The sequence below is a fragment of the Python bivittatus genome, unplaced genomic scaffold (genome assembly GCF_059951505.1).
Source record: "Python bivittatus isolate LINGU-HERP-01145 unplaced genomic scaffold, Pbiv_v1 ctg000400_np1212, whole genome shotgun sequence".
Classification (NCBI taxonomy): domain Eukaryota; kingdom Metazoa; phylum Chordata; class Lepidosauria; order Squamata; family Pythonidae; genus Python; species Python bivittatus.
Genome location: NW_028277073.1, coordinates 5281653 through 5299162, shown reverse-complemented (window position 1 = coordinate 5299162; position 17510 = coordinate 5281653). Strand labels below are relative to the sequence as shown.

At 38.1% G+C, this 17510-nt stretch overlaps 1 protein-coding gene across 1 annotated transcript in view; it reads left to right on the top strand.

Moving 5' to 3' along the window:
• Positions 1–17510, top strand: part of CDH23 (cadherin related 23) — a 469716-nt gene that overhangs the window by 71275 nt on the left and 380931 nt on the right. Inside the window, exons 5-6 of the mRNA XM_088144253.1 lie at positions 2310–2357; positions 3859–3951. Coding sequence (XP_088000379.1) covers positions 2310–2357; positions 3859–3951 — 141 coding nt within the window. The remainder of the gene's footprint in view (positions 1–2309; positions 2358–3858; positions 3952–17510) is intronic.

Here is a 17510-nt window from a genome sequence, read left to right as displayed (position 1 = left end):
TTCAATCTCTCTCTCTCTCTCTCTTTGCATTTTTATTAAATGTTAAATTTAACATAAATTTAAATGTGCTTAAAAGACATTATATATTAATAACAGTAGCAAATATATTTGTAACCTATAAAGTAAAGAAATGAGAAAAAAGAACAAAAAGCATGAATGAAATCTCTCTCTCTCTCTCTCTCTCTCTCAAATAAGTAAGTAAGTAAATAAATAAGTAAATAAAAAAAATATCTCCTTCCCTTTTTGCTGTGTTCTGTTTCTGGTGATCAGAACTCTGCCATGGACTGGATGAAGTTGTGTGATAACTCAAAATGTTCAAACTTTTGTGAGGGAATCGAAAGATGGTTCAGAGAAAAACTGGAGGTTCTGAAGAAGCTCTTAGAAGTAGGGAGCTCATGTAGAAGGAGGCCCTGTGGTCAAGGGTATTAAGGAGGATGCAGAGTGCCCAGCAGAACTGGGAAAAATACATCTTAAAGTAGCAAATGATGCTGGGAATTCAGAAATAAAAGGGAGGATTTGTGCTTCAATGTCCTGTTCTTTATGTTTTAATAAATAAAATTATATCTTTAGTTCAAGAAGGTTTACATTTTAGTAGTGTTAGAACCAGTGATACATCTGGAGCAATGTAGAGCCCATTTATGTTGGCTTACCTACAGTAGTAGTCTCATGTGCCATTTTTAAGAAAGATGTAAGGACTTTCTGAAAGATGCCTTCAGAATATGATGAAAATATCCCTAAATCATATAAGAACCCCTAACAGAATAATGACCCATATTCTGCTTTATCTAAATGTGAGTTCTAGCTTTTTAATAGATATGTGACCAAATAAAAAAAAAAATCCAGTTATCATGCCTCCAGTATAGAAGCAGTCAACATTAAGAAACAAAGAAAGTTTCACTTAGATTGACTTTCCTTGATAAATTAAATTGCAATCCAACAAATGAATGTTTCAAGCATCCTTATACTTGATCAGGCAATTTTTCCAGTTGATCCAGTACTACCTTTTAAGCCTAGAAAAGGAAAGCAAAAAATGGACCAAGTAGGATAAACATTACTTGGAATCTAGTCTGACTCCATTTCTATTCTAGCTTATCTTCTTCATGTTCTACAACATTCTCTCCTTAGGTATTTTTCATTTATTTTGTTCGTTTCCTGTTATAGCGAGCGAAACAGGAACGGTTGAGCTAGAGAGGGAGAGAGAGAACGGAAGGAATCATATGTCTTCCTGAGACAAATGGATGATGTCTCCTTTATCTTTGGCATTTGGCTTTCACAGACTGACTGCAGGCATTGCCCTGAGTCAGGAGCTAAATCCCATATAAGGTATTCTTAGTTTTCATTAGCCGGGTGTTCATGGAAGAAAACTATTGCATGTGAAATGTATTGCAGTAACATGTTCTTAGGTTTCCCTCCAGAATAAACAGTCAAAGGAAAAGGAGAACATAGGTATATGTTCTAACATACCTAACTCCAGTGACACCACATGACAAAATATGAGTAGTGACGTCATATATGGGCTCTGCCCTTCCATATGAGTTGGTGAAATTTGTGTCATGATTTCACAATGCACATTTCATTCCTCCCCCACAAAATTATTTGGTTTGGCTTAGTGTGATAAGTAAACCAGATCACAATGACCTATTGGGGAAAAAAAAACCCATGTCTATAGCAAACAGTGGCTTAGCTCAAGGTGCAAAGACATAATTATATCTGAATTGAGACATGATAATCAGCTGCAAGCTCATTCACCCGAAAAATGGGGGAAGGAAAAGATAACTTGGGGATAACTGGTTTGTTCTTCTCTCAGCAATTCCCTTTATGTCTGAATTCAGCCATTTTAAAAAAAGGTCAAATTCAGAACTGAACAGTTTGAGTAACTGGACACTTGGAATGTTATCCCTATATTACCCAATAATATTCAGATAGTTTTGCATTGTGCAAGAGAGCTCTTGAGTAGGTCTAGCTACAGCAGGGCGGAAAAGAACTTACATTATTTCTTAAAAAGCTGAATAGCTCTTGTCTATACTTACTCTACTTTCCACACTCCACTCATCTAATCTTTAGTGAAAAAGTAGGTACCTTCAGCACTTGCCCACATTAGTTAATTCATTCCGATCCCTTTGATATCCATGTAAAATTATCCTAGTATTGCAATCTTGCAGTGAGATTTTCAGTTATTGCCAAGACACTGCTTCATCTTCTTCCAGGCCGCAAAAGCATGTAATTATATTCGGCTCAAGTCCAAAGCCTTCTATCAACAGATTACCACTGTGGCATCTCTAATTATATCATTTTTCTTTTCATTTCAGACGAAGTCAGAATTCACCGTTGAATTTTCTGTCAGTGACAGCCAAGGGGTAAGTGTAACATTTGTTGCATGATTTAAATGGAGAGCAGTGTAGCGCTGATATGGATAGTTCACTCTGTGGGGAGGAGATGAAAGGTTCCACCCTCTTCCTGAAGGAATCCTCCAAGGGGTACGGCAGTGTGCTTGTTGTAAGAGAAACGTGGCTATCTGAGGCATAAGTTGTTTCAGTGCAGCCGTTTATGAAATGGTGTGGAAGTCCAACCATCTGTTTCCCTCTCCATTCGCATTAAAAAGTGTAAACTTCAGGGAACCAGGAAGGAACTCTTTCCCTCCTATTTTGTAAAGCAGAAGCATTGCAGACCATGGGACAGGTCTGTTGTGTTATACGGAAGCACACATTTTACTAAAGAGATATTGATGCCTAGGTAAGTCAAGCATAAAGCTAGTGTGATTTACAGGTGTGGACAGGTTCAAAGCCATGTGTGAATAAGCCTGGAAATGCTTTGAGAAAGTTCTGTTATATTTACGGAAGACAGATCCACCTTAGGAATATTCACATGTTAAATGGCCATTCTTCTGTCAGGGTAGCAGGAAAATGTGAGGAAACTGTGATCTTTTATTAAAAATATTTTCAGTTAGGGGGAAAGTTCTGACTTTAAAGCAGCATTTTTGGATTCTTCTGTTTTTGTCTGGTCTTTTGTATAAATAAATCCATATAGGTTCACAGGCACCCACAAATACTTAAGAATAACTTGCAAAACAGTCTATTCTAAAAGCAAAACATGTTTTCTGCCGCTTCTAGCCACTCAGAAAATATACTGCAGTAGGCAGTGTGGCAGTTATTGTAATATAATAGTATATAAAGTAAATATCAGAATATCATATTTACTATGTAGCAAAACCAAGTTATGCGCAAATGTTGAAAACATAAATATGAAGTTCTCTTGTAACATAAATACTTCAATTGCAAATAAAGTACAACTTCTGGTTGTATACAATCTCTCTGATATAGAGAGAGGACCCTTGATACTATATGGCAACAGCTTGGTGGATGATATCTGACATCACTGATATTTTATAACAAATATCACACTAGATATATTGATTCCATGATTTATTTTAATTAAATTAGATTAACAAAATAAACTACTACTCACGTGTTCAAAGTGGGTTACCACTGGTTGCATATTCAACTCAGGATCGTATGGAAGGAATAATGAATGATCCACAGGATCCTTGTTCTAGCAAAATTTTGCATTAAGTTGGTTAAAATGGTACAACGATCACTATTCCAGTCCCAAACCCTAGTTCTAGGATCCAGCATTCACAGCTCAAAAATTCTTTGAGCAGTTAATTCATAACTGAAAGGATTCCAAAATAAGAAGGTTACACTTCCTAGAATCCAATTTTCCCTCTCACACAGAGATAATTTTACTACAGTAGTAAAGGTTACCAAGTCTTTCAATTTTTTTCAACGTTGTTACCTCTGTAATTGAAGAAAATGTGGCAATTATAGTAACTACGTTTGTTCCAAATTGTTTTGATTACAGGTGATAAAAGGGTCAGTGAATATTCAAGTTGGAGATGTCAATGACAACACACCAAGATTTCACAATCAACCATACAGTGTCCGCATCCCTGAGGTATGAACTCGTTTACTTTTTTTTTTTGCTTGGAAGAATTCCCATCTTTTCTTTTCCTCAAGGGATGAATTATTATAATTGGAACTGGGATCCTTCTCTAGCTAACTGAAGGAAAATGCTCATTATATGATCAGAGAACTATACGTTGTGTCCCTGTCCACGGTGTTAAGAGGAGCAATGATCAGTAGAATCATATTCACATAAAAATCTTGATCGTTTTTATACTGTTATAAGTAGTCTTGCAACAAAATATGATCACATGGAGTCTTCCTGTTTGCTATTCTCATTCTACCAAACTGTCTGTGTCCTATTTTTTCCCAGTCAGTCAAAATTCTGTAGCTACCAGACACGGTCAGTCTGCTGAGATCCTTTGAGGGTTCCGTTGCGCGTTACGTTTTTTTGCTGCAAAAAGGTTTACAGTTTCTGCAAATCTCAAGGTGTCATTAAGCCTACTGACAATTTCCTCTTGTGTGTGATAGCACTGTTTTGGCTTACTTAGGCATGGACACCCACACTTAAAAAGCAGAAGAATTATAATGGTCAATACTTTGCAAAAAAATCCTGGGATTATAATTTTGGTGAGTGTTATGAGAATTTGTTAGATACACATAAATCCCACTCCCTGCTCAAAAGCTACAGTCCTATGGTGCTGTGAAAATAATTATCAAGACAGTTTTAGTTCATAATGTAAATCCTTCTGAGATTTAGAGAAGAGTTTAAATTTGAATTCCATCACTGGCTTTGAAGGAATGAGAACCAAGATGGTATTCTTGTTGTATGATTTCATTGTACAGATAGACAGCTCACTCAGTGCCATTTTTCTTAAACCTTTATTTATAAGCCTAGCACTTTTTAGTTAAAAATCCTTGTTAAATTCACATTTAATACCTAAATACACATTTCTATGCATGTGTTTTAACATGACACATTGTAGGAAAATATGCTTTGATCACCATTTTATCTTGGAATAGGTACCTTATATTAAAATAGGCCATTTTCTAAGACTTTTGTTGATTTTGACCTAGGAACTATATTACACATTTTACAGAAGGGAATAATCCAATTGATAGATGCATTTCAATTCTTGTATTAGTCTAATGCAACTTGGGTTGGTTCATTGAAAGCTGCTAAGTGACATCCAGGGCTTTCTTTGTTTCTAGTTCATTTACAGTCAGAAGGCATTTGGTGGGAAGATTTTTCTAAAGAGTTGTTGGTTAAGGTTATCCAGAGGAAATCCAGAGATTATTCTCTGCTGGTCTTCCTCAAGACAGATTGCTGGGTGAAGTCTATTTCCTCATGGCTATTTTTTCATACAGCTGGGGGTGGGGGGAACATTTGGTTTGTACCTTTCCAAATGATGTAATGTGGTTTTTTTTGAATAAATTAATGGTACAGTATAAAAATGTAGAAAATCCATTATAAAGTGAAGTGCAGTATAAAAATGTAGAAAATCCATTGCGGACATGTAATGTAAACATATTTACATTGTAGAAAATTGCTATCACAGAAGATGAATCAAAAATATATTAGGAAAAATATACACAAAAATAAGTATGAATTTTCATGTGAGGTTTTTAAAAATTTCACAAAATGGGGTTATCTAAATGAGACACAGAACAAAATTAAATATCACGAATTTCTCCTTCCTTACATTTGCATTTTTAAACTGGATTCTGTTTCTTTCTTTTTTTTTTATGTCTTTGATATATAAAATGGCCTTTATATATAGTTTTGGAGTATGATTTTCTTTTTACATAGAAAAAGGTGCAGGACGGCTGGGGAAGAACTTATTTAAATCAATTAAAAAACTAAAGCCACTTCAATTATTTGATTGTATAGAAAAGTAAGAAATAAATCAAATCAATAAATCATGCTTTAGGATTACAACACCCTGTGAATTTACCTAAAATTATTTTTAAATTATTATTATATGTTAGTGCATCTTAAATCTAAATGAGTTTACATGTAAAGTTTTCCAACCCTGGAATGTAAAATTGCTGACTAAGAGCTGAATCAGATCTGGCTTTGGAGATCTACGACAGTGATCTCATATGCTGTTGTTGGTATTTTGGGTTCATACATAAATCATGTAAAGAAATTTGTAGTACCATTACTGCAGTACTACTAAGATGCATTTTAACTCCCCCCCCCCCTTTTTTTCCCCATTATTACTGTTGGGACTATTTTGTTCTGCAGACCTGATATGTGATCCATAAAAGAAAAATGTTACGGCTCCACCTTCTTGCTAGCATTCCTGACAGGCAGGAGATCTGATTGTGGTTCTCCCAACATTATGCTTGGTATGGCTTTGAGACAACTTGAACAAATCATTTTAATAGCTTTGTTTTCCTGAATTCTAGGTCCATTAATCAGAGAAAGAGATACTTTCTAGTCTATCCTGCTTCTCAAGAATTCAGACTTCTTAGTTCTCTATAGTTTAGCATTCCATTGTTGTATCTCCCTGCCTAATATAGATAGATTCTTTTGCCACTCAATCAAGCTAATGAGCGAGCAAGCATGTGAACGTGTCTGTGAGAGTGAGAGTGTGAAATTGAGCTACCTGTAGTATTTTAGAAGTAGTAATTATTACATTATTAATGCTCCATTAATACACTTACTACCTGGCACCCCATTCTGATTAAACTTTAATCTTTGCTCTACTTTTCCAAGGGTATAAGAATCCTTCATCAGCCTCCTTCTGGTAAAATGTGATCCCTTGTGGTTGACTTTATATCAGAAGCAGCAAATCCTCTCTTCTAATTGCTGGATCAAGGCTCGCTTTTAAAATCTGATGTTTGCACATCTTGGGGCCTCAGTGGTTTACTCACAATTTTTTCCCCCCAGAGTTGATGTGGCTTATCCTATTCACCTGATAGGTTTGCAATACGAATGCTAATTATACTGTATGGACATTTTTTAGAACTTGTGATGGAACTTGGTGTTGTACGAAAGTGAGGCATAGATCTGGAATTGCTGCATAAGTTTTCTTTCTTCATAATAATGAAACCTCACATTGGTTCTGCTTGCATATTCAGTGCTGTCTGGTAGGGGCAGTGTGATGACATCCCAGAATATCTAATTACAAAGAACATGTTGCAAAGAGAAACACAGCAGTAGCAACGTCTTGTCTTCTTTCCATCTTCTTGTTATAGTTAACATCAGGCATGACAATAAATTCTGGCTCTCCAGAATTCAGTAATTCAGCAGAAGCTTCACAGACTCAACACAGCTAGATAAACTGCTAATATCTGCCTAGTGCAGAACAGAAAAATCTTTTTCCCAGCCTTGAAAGTGAGAGACATCTGGCCCATGTTTATGTGATGAGTCTTTTTAGTAAGAATCCTGCTTCCTGTTAAGGGTGACATTGGGGGTGGGTGGGGGTTGCTAATTCAGAGAAAGGACATAGTAAGGTGCAGACATGGCTTGAATTATGGAACATTTTGCAAGAATGTGGAATTGAATATTGGTTAATTAATGCAATAAGTACAGTACATGATGTGGGTGAACTAAGTAGAAGAATAAATGAAATTCTGAGCAGCAAGAAAGACAAGGATGCGTGATGTCCCCTTGGTTTGGAATGTATTTATGGATAAATGTATCAGGAATGCCTGTAGAGATGTTAGAGATGTATTGTTTGGGGATATGACTGTGCATATGAGTTTGAATGAACATGATGCTGGGTTGGCTAAGAACCAAGTGATTTGTAGGAAGTGTTAGACAAACTGTATAATGCAGCAAGAAGTATGGATCTGAAAATTAATGTATCAAAGATCAGACACTTTTGTTCAATAGGGAAAATGAACCAGTTATGCATAAATGGCAACATTTGTACATCCCGGCTTAACAAAGGTAGGCAAATGGAGAAATTTTAAGACGTGGACATGCTGGTAGAAAAGTAGTGGATACTTACGGTCTGTTGTGAAGAATGAATGTGAAAATGCACGTAAGTGTATGCCTGTTTTGTTACATGAAAGTAAAATTTGGGTATCAGGAGAAACATAAAAGTAACTAGAATGAAATAGAAACTGAGTACTTAAGTAGTGAGTGTGGTAAAATAAGGGAGAGGGTTAACAGTGAGTGGGTGCTGAATAGGTTGAGTACAAAAGTGAGTGATCAGCACACAAGTATCTTGAGGTGGTTTTGTCATAGATAATGAATGAGAATTGAACTGTAAAACAAATACATGAAAGTTAAATGGACTGAGAGGAAGGGGAAGACTAAGAAAACCATGATTGGATGAAAGTAATGAGATACTTAGAAAAAAAGTGAGAATATTAATGAATTAAGTGCAGTGTATGGATCGGTGTACAGACACAGTGGAAGCAAGGATGGTTTGCAAGGATAGAAAGGTATGAAGAAGTATAGTAAATGCTGTTGGTGAGTGAGAAATTTTCTCTTATTTCCTGACTTTAATTTATTTTGCTCACTGCTACTTGTTTTCTGCATTTTGTATAGTTCTCTCTCTCTGTGTGTATATGCCCACCTGATGCTGCTATGAGCATTGCTTCTGATCAAGTCACCAAAACCTCAAGTCCTCTTCTCTCTACTAGTTCTGTATGGATTTTTAGTAATATCTGAGTAGGGTTTTTTCCCTTTAACAAAATGCAGATTTGCACCATATGATGCCACACTGAACTGCACAAACAAATTTGGGGCAGGGGGGAGAGTTGGAGGGTTTTTTTTTTTTTGGCATAATGTCCTTCGTGGAGTCCCTTCCTGAATAAGGCACTTCTTCTTTGATGCAATGTCCACATTGTTGGCCATCTCTCTTTGGGTTCAAAATCAGTGGAGGACATTTCTCCATCTATTCATTTGCTTAGAAGGAACAGGTGAACCATCAGATACATGAAGAGGAAAGCCCAGTCAGAGAGCTTGAAGTGCAAATGCCTTCCAACCAATGAAAATAGAACCCATGTTATAGATTGGATTTAAACTTACATCATGGTGTGGAAAGGACAGAGACTATTCTTCTAGAATAAAGGAGAGAAGAAACTGCCCCCCCCCCCGCAAAAATGCTGTGTTGCCACCTTCCTTCTGGATGTGCAGTAGATAGGCTGAGGTGGGAAATATACGAAAGAGGCAGCTGTACTGCAAACACACGTTGCCACAGACTACTAATTAGCAATATCTGAGGCATTGAAAGCAGCTTTGTTGCTGTTGTTGTTCTTTTGCTTTGACATGAATAATCCTCTCCGTTGCAGCACTTCTAGCAAAAGGGTAGAGCAGTAGGGGAAGGCTATTCAAATTTACTGCAGTTTGGCAGCTGGAACATTGGAAAAAGATGAGTGTAAATAAGTGGAATGCGAAATAAACTTGCCTCCTAAAATACTGATTTAAAATATGCATAACATTGCTTTATCAAGTGGGCTTGTTTAAGGAATGTAAATTATTTAGAATGGAGGGGATGCTCTTTGAAAAACTGTGAAGCAGGATTTTGTGACCAGTACTTAGCCAGCTGCTTGTTGTAGATTTTGTTTTCATGTGACAGGAGAAAGACTATCTGGCATTTGCACTTTAAGAAATGCAGCAAAGCAGATAGAGCCGGATAAGATGGAACGGTGGAAAGCTGGAAGACCATCCAAGCTGGTCTGCAAGAAAAATCTAACAATGCAGATGGAAACTACGCCAATCAATTTTGCTGTAGCCCAAATGCTGGGGCTTACACATAAACTAGACACTCCACTTTAGATATATTGGCAGTATATTGTTATAATATTGTTAATTGATAATCTTGATAATCTTGTTCCTGTACCTTGTTACCTAACTCTAGATGTAGAAAGTGAAATTGGTCAGATCAGCACCCAAACCATGTAAGTAACCCAGGCCCTGTGGTACTTCATGATCCATATTAAGGTTTCTGAAATAAAGATGAAAGATTGAATAGCTCATGAGAGTGAGTAGGAGAAAAACAGTGGAGAAAAGAACAATGTACTAGAAAGATCTTAACAAGGAGCTCTCAAGGACATTGGCAACAAAGCTGCAAAATTGCATTCTTCCAACTTGGAGATGGAAGAGGAATAGAAAAAAATCTAGAAAATGTGAAAGGATTGGAAATTAAAATAAATCCTAAATGCACGTTTGCTTTCTCAAACTTGTATGCTTCTTAGTCATAAGGTAATGTATAATTATATATATATATATATATAAATTATACATATAATTATATAAGATAAGATAAAATAATGGCCTTCTCTGCTGTTGTTCCCGCCCTTTGGAACATTCTCCCCCCAGAGATGTGGCAGGCCCCTACCCTTTCGGCGTTCCAGAAAGAATTAAAGATCTGGCTCTGCCAGCTTGTGTGGGGGATAACAACCTTACCCAATCCTGGGGATGGCTAGTGCCTTGATGACACTCCCTGAGTGACTGCCAATTATTCTTGGATCTATTTATTTTCTATTTATTGTCATAATTTTGTAATTTTAATTGATTTTAACTGTTTTGTAAACTGCCCAGAGTTGTTCAACGAGATGGGGGGTGATAAATTTTATATATAAATAAATATATATTTAAATATATATAAGATTAATCTTGCTAGATCAGCTCAAAGGCCCATTTATTTCACCATCCTGTTTCTCTCAGTGGTTGTCCCACAGGAAGCCCACAATAGCCTACTGTTTTCCTGATGTTCAGTGGCATTTGGCATCTGAAACTGGAGTCAAGAATTTGAGAGCTATCTACGTTTTTCACTTTTCCCTAGAAATTTCCAGAGTATGTACAGTGCAGCCACCAGTTGTAATTATTTGCATGACCTGTCCATGTGAACACAACTGACAGCAGGAAAATGAATTGCAGCGATTGTGGGAAAGCTGAGGGCAAGTCAGTTGAAAGATTATCTCAGAAATGGCATTTATTTATTTACCTATTTATTTATTAAATCTGTATGCTGCCCTCCCCCCCAGTTCAGTCCTGGTGGTGAGAGATCTAGGAAAATGCTCCTCAAGAAGACTCCAACTTTTGGGCAACTTTTTAATCAGCAAGACTCATATGTTTAAAGTTTATTTAGTAGAAGGATCTTTGATTGTGTAAACTAATGTAGGAAGACAATGCTAACAGAAGTAAAACAGTTCTATAGATTTAAAAGCAACCATATTGAAGGTTTCTTATCATTAAATGTATTCAAGCTGAATTGATTGATTCATTAGTTACCCAACTATAGTCAAGATTTGGTGGCATCTATAACAGAAGGTATTGATACTTCAGGCTTGGTGGAGGAACTATTTATGTAGCAATCCTTACCTGCATAAAATCACTTCAGACTATATTTTGCAACAGATCCTTGCTTGGTATCATGAATCTTGATGAAATGGACAGAAGGAATAACCTTGAGGAACAGGAGGAAGAGCTGCAACTAAAACAACAGTCAGATAAAAGAAGTCTGAGTCCGGGGCAGAAATGTAATTTGAGAAAGCATCTTAGATAAGACCCTCCCTAGTTCTCATGAAGATAAAGGGAGGGAGGGGGGAAGCACATTCAGACTTGCAAGATTTTGTTACTATAACCTTATAACAAAAGTAGCATTAGCTTGCGTGCCTTTGTTTTCCAAGTTTGGTCTACCTTGGAGAAATGACACTTGTTTGGTAACTGGGTAGAAATCATCTGGCTTTCCTTTATTCTGCACTTTGGAACAAAGTAGAACATATTGCTAGTTCACTTAATTACAATCTGAGCTAGCAAAGGAGAAGTGCATGTATGTGTCCTTGCAGGAAAAGGACATCTCCTGTGCTTTGCGTAATCCTGTTCTACAAATAATTATGCTTTTTTTTTCCCCTGCACAACTCGTCAGACTCTTAACAAGGCAGTACTGATGCTTTCAACTCTGTAAAGAAAGGGGAAATCCTACTAGAATTGGCAACTTAATTCACCAAGCTGGCCTCGATAGACCTCATTAAGTTCCCATGTATTCATTTCAGGCTAATGGCTGTCATGCTGGCTGCTGTTTGATTTTGTGTAATAGACTTTTATGGCTTTCCAATTTGCTACAACGTGTTTGCCTGTGTCTGTGCCTCTCAGGGCTGATCCAGTGTGTTAGTCAGGCACCTGTGCGCTTGCCACCCTGACCTTCAGGGTTTATCCTTCTCTACATGCTTTTTTCACTGTAACCTTCTCCGCACAATCCATTTCTCAGCAGTTTTCCATTTTCCTGCTCTGTATCCTGTGAAGTTCATATTGGAAGGGACCTACTGAAGTCAACCTTTGAAACAGGAATTTAAAAACATATTTGTATTTTTTTTTTTAAAAGAAACGCCATTGCTTTTAAGATTAGGATTGTATGACTAGATCTTTATTTAAACATGCAGTGTTACTTTAATAAACACACAAAAGCTAAAACAATTACTACTCACTTGGCCTTTTGTGTACTGTTCTAGCTGTGCACATTTTTTTTTCATAAGGATGCAAGAATATTTTAGACCACTCCACCAAGCACTAGTTTTGCCATTAAGAATAAAAACAGATGCAAGGCCCACATCGACTGTCTTTTGTATTTAAGGGGAAGGGTCTTGCTTGTGGGAAGTCTGAGTTGAATATTTAAACATGCTAGGCCTAAGGACCCCTTCGTGGATCACTGCCTTGTCGTGGCGAAGGGGCTTGTGTAACTCAGTGAAGCCATGAGCTATACCGTGCAGGGCCACCCAAGACAGACAGGTCATGACAGAGAGTTCTGACAAAATGTGGTCCACTGGAGAAGGAAATGGCAACCCACTCCAGTATCCTTGCCAAGAAAACCCCATGGACAATGTTAAAAGGCTAAAAGATATGACGCCGGAAGATGAGCCCCTCAGGTCGGAAGGTGTCCAATATGCTACTGGGGAAGAGCGGAGGGCATTTCCAAGTAGCTCCAGAAAGAGTGAAGCGGCTGGGCCAAAGCCGAAAGGACATTCAGCTGTGGATGTATCTGGAAGCGAAAAGAAGGTCCGATGCTGTAAAGAACAATATTGTATAGGTACCTGGAATGTAAGATCTATGAACCAAGGCAAGCTGGATGTGGTCAAACATGAGATGACAAGATTGAACGTCGACATCTTGGGGATCAGCGAATTGAAATGGACGGGAATGGGTGAATTTAATTCGGGTGACCATTATATCTACTACTGTGGGCAAGAAACCCTTAGAAGAAATGGAGTTGCACTCATAGTGAATAAGAGAGTGGGAAAGGCAGTAATGGGGTACAACCTCAAAAACGACAGAATGATCTCAGTGCGTATCCAAGGCAAACCATTCAATATCACAGTCATCCAAGTCTATGCCCCAACCACTGATGCTGAAGAAGCTGAAGTTGACCGCTTCTATGAAGACCTACAACACCTTCTAGAACTAGCACCAAAAAAAGATGTCCTTTTCATCATAGGGGATTGGAATGCTAAAGTAGGAAGTCAAGGAGTAATCGGAATAACAGGCAAATTTGGCCTTGGAGTACAAAATGAAGCAGGGCAAAGGCTAATAGAGTTCTGTCAAGAGAACAAGCTAGTCATAGCAAACACTCTTTTCCAACAACACAAGAGACGTCTCTACACATGGACATCACCAGATGGTCAATACCGAAACCAGATTGATTATATACTTTGCAGCCAAAGATGGAGAAGCTCTATACAGACAGCAAAAACAAGACCAGGAGCTGACTGTGGCTCAGATCATGAGCTTCTTACTGCAAAATTTAGGCTTAAATTGAAGAATGTAGGGAAAACCACTAGACCACTCAGGTATGACTTAGATCATATTCCTTGTGAGTACACAGTGAAGGTGATGAATAGATTTAGAGGATTAGATCTGGTAGACAGAGTGCCTGAAGAACTATGGACGGAGGTCCGTAACATTGTACAGGAGGCAGCAACTAAAACCATCCCAAAGAAAAAGAAATGCAAGAAAGCAAAATGGCTGTCTGATGAGGCTTTACAAATAGCTGTGGAAAGAAGGAATGCGAAAAGCAAGGGTGAAAGGGAAAGATATAAGCAACTGAATGCAGATTTCCAGAGAATAGCCAGGAGAGATAAGAAGGCCTTCTTAAATGAACAATGCAAAGAAATTGAGGAAAACAATAGAATGGGGAAGACTAGAGATCTCTTCAAGAAAATTGGAGATATGAAAGGAACGTTTAGTGCAAAGATGGGCATGATAAAGGACAAAAAAGGCAGGGACCTAACAGAAGCAGAAGAGATTAAGAAGAGGTGGCAAGAATACACAGAAGAACTATACAAGAAAGATCTTAATGTCCCTGATGTCCACGCTGGTGTGATCACTGACCTTGAGCCAGACATCCTAGAGAGTGAAGTCAAGTGGGCCTTAGGAAGTATTGCTAACAACAAAGCTAGTGGAGATGACAGGATTCCAGCTGAGTTATTTAAAATACTAAAAGATGATGGTGTTAAAGTGCTGCACTCAATATGCCAGCAAGTTTGGAAAACGCAACAGTGGCCACGGGATTGGAAAAGGTCAGTTTACGTTCCAATTCCAAAGAAGGGCAACGCCAAAGAATGCTCAAACTATCGCACAATTGCACTCATTTCACATGCTAGCAAGGTTATGCTCAAAATCCTACAAGCTAGGCTTCAGCAATATATGAACCGAGAACTACCGGATGTACAAGCTGGGTTTCGAAGAGGCAGAGGAACTAGAGATCAAATCGCCAACATTCGCTGGATCATGGAGAAAGCACGAGAGTTCCAGAAAAATATCTACTTCTGCTTCATTGACTATGCAAAAGCCTTTGATTGTGTGGATCACAACAAACTGTGGCAAATTCTTAAAGAGATGGGAATACCAGACCACCTTACCTGTCTCCTGAGAAATCTGTATGCGGGCCAAGAAGCAACAGTTAGAACCGGTCATGGAACAACCGATTGGTTCAAAATAGGGAAAGGTGTACGACAAGGCTGTATACTGTCACCCTGCTTATTTAACCTATATGCAGAGTACATCATGAGAAATGCCAGGCTGGAAGAATCACAAGCCGGAATTAAGATTGCAGGGAGAATCATCAACAACCTCAGATATGCGGACGATACCACCCTAATGGCAGAAAGTGAAGAAGAACTAAAGAGCCTCTTGATGAGGGTGAAAGAGGAGAGTGCAAAAGCTGGCTTGAAACTCAACATTAAAAAAAACTAAGATCATGGCATCTGGACCCATCAATTCCTGGCAAATAGAAGGGGTAGAAATGGAAGCAGTAACAGACTTCATTTATTTGGGCTCCAAGATCACCGCAGACGGAGACTGCAGCCATGAAATTAAAAGACGCTTGCTCCTTGGGAGGAAAGCTATGGCAAGCCTAGATAGCATATTAAAAAGCAGAGACGTCACCTTGCTGACAAAGATCCGCATAGTCAAAGCTATGGTTTTTTCAGTAGTAATGTATGGCTGTGAGAGCTGGACCATAAAAAAGGCCGAGCGCCGAAGAATTGATGCCTTTGAACTGTGGTGCTGGAGAAGACTCTTAAGAGTTCCCTGGACTGCTAGGAGGTCAAACCAGTCAATCTTAAAGGAAATCAACCCTGATTGCTCATTGGAAGGATCGATAATGAAGCTCAAGCTCAGATATTTTGGCCACCTAATGCGAAGAGAGATCTCTTTGGAGAAGACCCTGATGCTGGGAAAGATTGAAGGCAAAAGGAGAAGAGGACGGCAGAGGATGAGATGGTTAGATAGCATCACTGAAGCAATGAGCATGAAACTGAGCAAACTCAGGGAGGCAGTGAAGGACAGGAAGGCCTGGCGCAATATGGTTCATGGGGTCACGAAGAGTCAGACACGACTTAACGACTAAACAACAACAACAAAGGCCTAAGGATCTGTATCTGCTTCATCTGTGCAATCAAGCCCTGTTTTTCAAATCAGCAAGATACTTACATCATATAACTGTCTCCAAATTGCAAAGAGCACTAACTTGAACACTGTCCCCACAATGGTTTTGGAGGGCTAATATAAAAAACTTCTCTGGGAGCTAAGATTGTGCCCCTGCAGACAAGGGGCTATTGAAATTACAGCTCATGTCCTGATATATTGTACCCTCTAGAACAGTGTTTCTCAGCCTTGGCAACTTTAAGAGGAGTGTACCCCAACTCCCAGAATTCCCCAGCCACACACACGTACACAAACGTAATGGTAAAATAGGTGCAAGATTCTCTAAATGATGCTTGAATTGTGGACTGCCAAAAGTAATAAAATAAATCTACCTACTCCTCATTTAGTGACTGAGTTATGTTCCAATGACCAGGTCATTAAGTGAAATTGTCATTAAGTGAATATGTGACTGAGAGAGAGAGAAGCACATGCAGTGAAGATCAATGATTGCTGCTGTCTCATTAAAACTTGTATAGCTACACCAGCATTTCTCTCACTCATGCATGTGTTGTTGTCAGGCTCATGAAATTTGGTTGTAAGTGTGTGCACTGGTTGGAAAATGAATTTTTTAGTACCATCATATTTGCGAATGGTCACTAGCCAAGGTACTTGCTAAATGAGGAGTGGGTGAAACAAATATGAGCTAATTTTTAAAGAATTTCTTCAGCTTCTTGAACTCAAATAACTATTTTTGCAACAGAATATGCAATTCAGCTAGGCTCTACTTTGCACTGAAATTAGGGCAAATTTTTCCAGTTACCTTCTCTATGTAGTGATTCATTGTTTAAGCATGTGTTTAATGCACTTGCTGTGTGCTATTGTATGAGATCAAATGTCTATTCTCAACCATCTGTTTTCCACTCCAGGGTTGATAATGTCATTCGCTTGTTGAAGTCAAGATTCATCTTTTGACTCTTGTCTTTGCCTACTATTAGCTTGCTACTATTGGTTCCCCCTACTGTGATCTTTGACTCTGCCTGTATGTCCTGCTCCAATTTCATGAGTTGCTAGAAGTATTTGAGCTGTAAATTCCTCTCTCAAATGTGGGGAAGCTTGAAACATGAGTGGGCACAGAAAGAAATGTCTATATTCTTGGGTCCTAGTTCCAAACTATAGTGAAGACAAAAAAAATAGCCATATTCAAAGGATCAATAGGATATGGATATTCACAAAATATCCATAAATAAGAACATGTGGTTGACATAGAAATGCAGGTTTTCCTTCTGCAGAAGGACCTGGTTTTCCAAGAAATGAACAGCATGTTTCAATAATACCAGAATGCTTCATCTATAAAAATAAAAACACACACAATAGTGTTTTAATGGAAAATAACAACCACAACAACCACAACTACAACCATCACAACAATAATAATAATTTAGCTTTGTTTCATTAAAACATACTTATTTACACACCTTCCTTCTGTGTACATGAAACAACAGACATGATTAGCTTAAAGCTGTGAGAAGTTTTTATGGCTTTTTTCTTGTTTCTGATCTGAAATATATTCAGGTTATTCTCTGCAATAATGAGAATTATACGTGATTAAAAAATGAAATCTGGGGATATTAATAAAAATAAAGCTGGCAGATTCCGTATCTCAGGAAAGTAGAATAAATTACAGTCCCATTGCTGTATTTACCAAATCTGGAAGTATATCATAGGACTTCCTAGACCAGTGTTTCTTAAACATTTTTCTCTCAGGACCCCTTCCCACTTTAAAA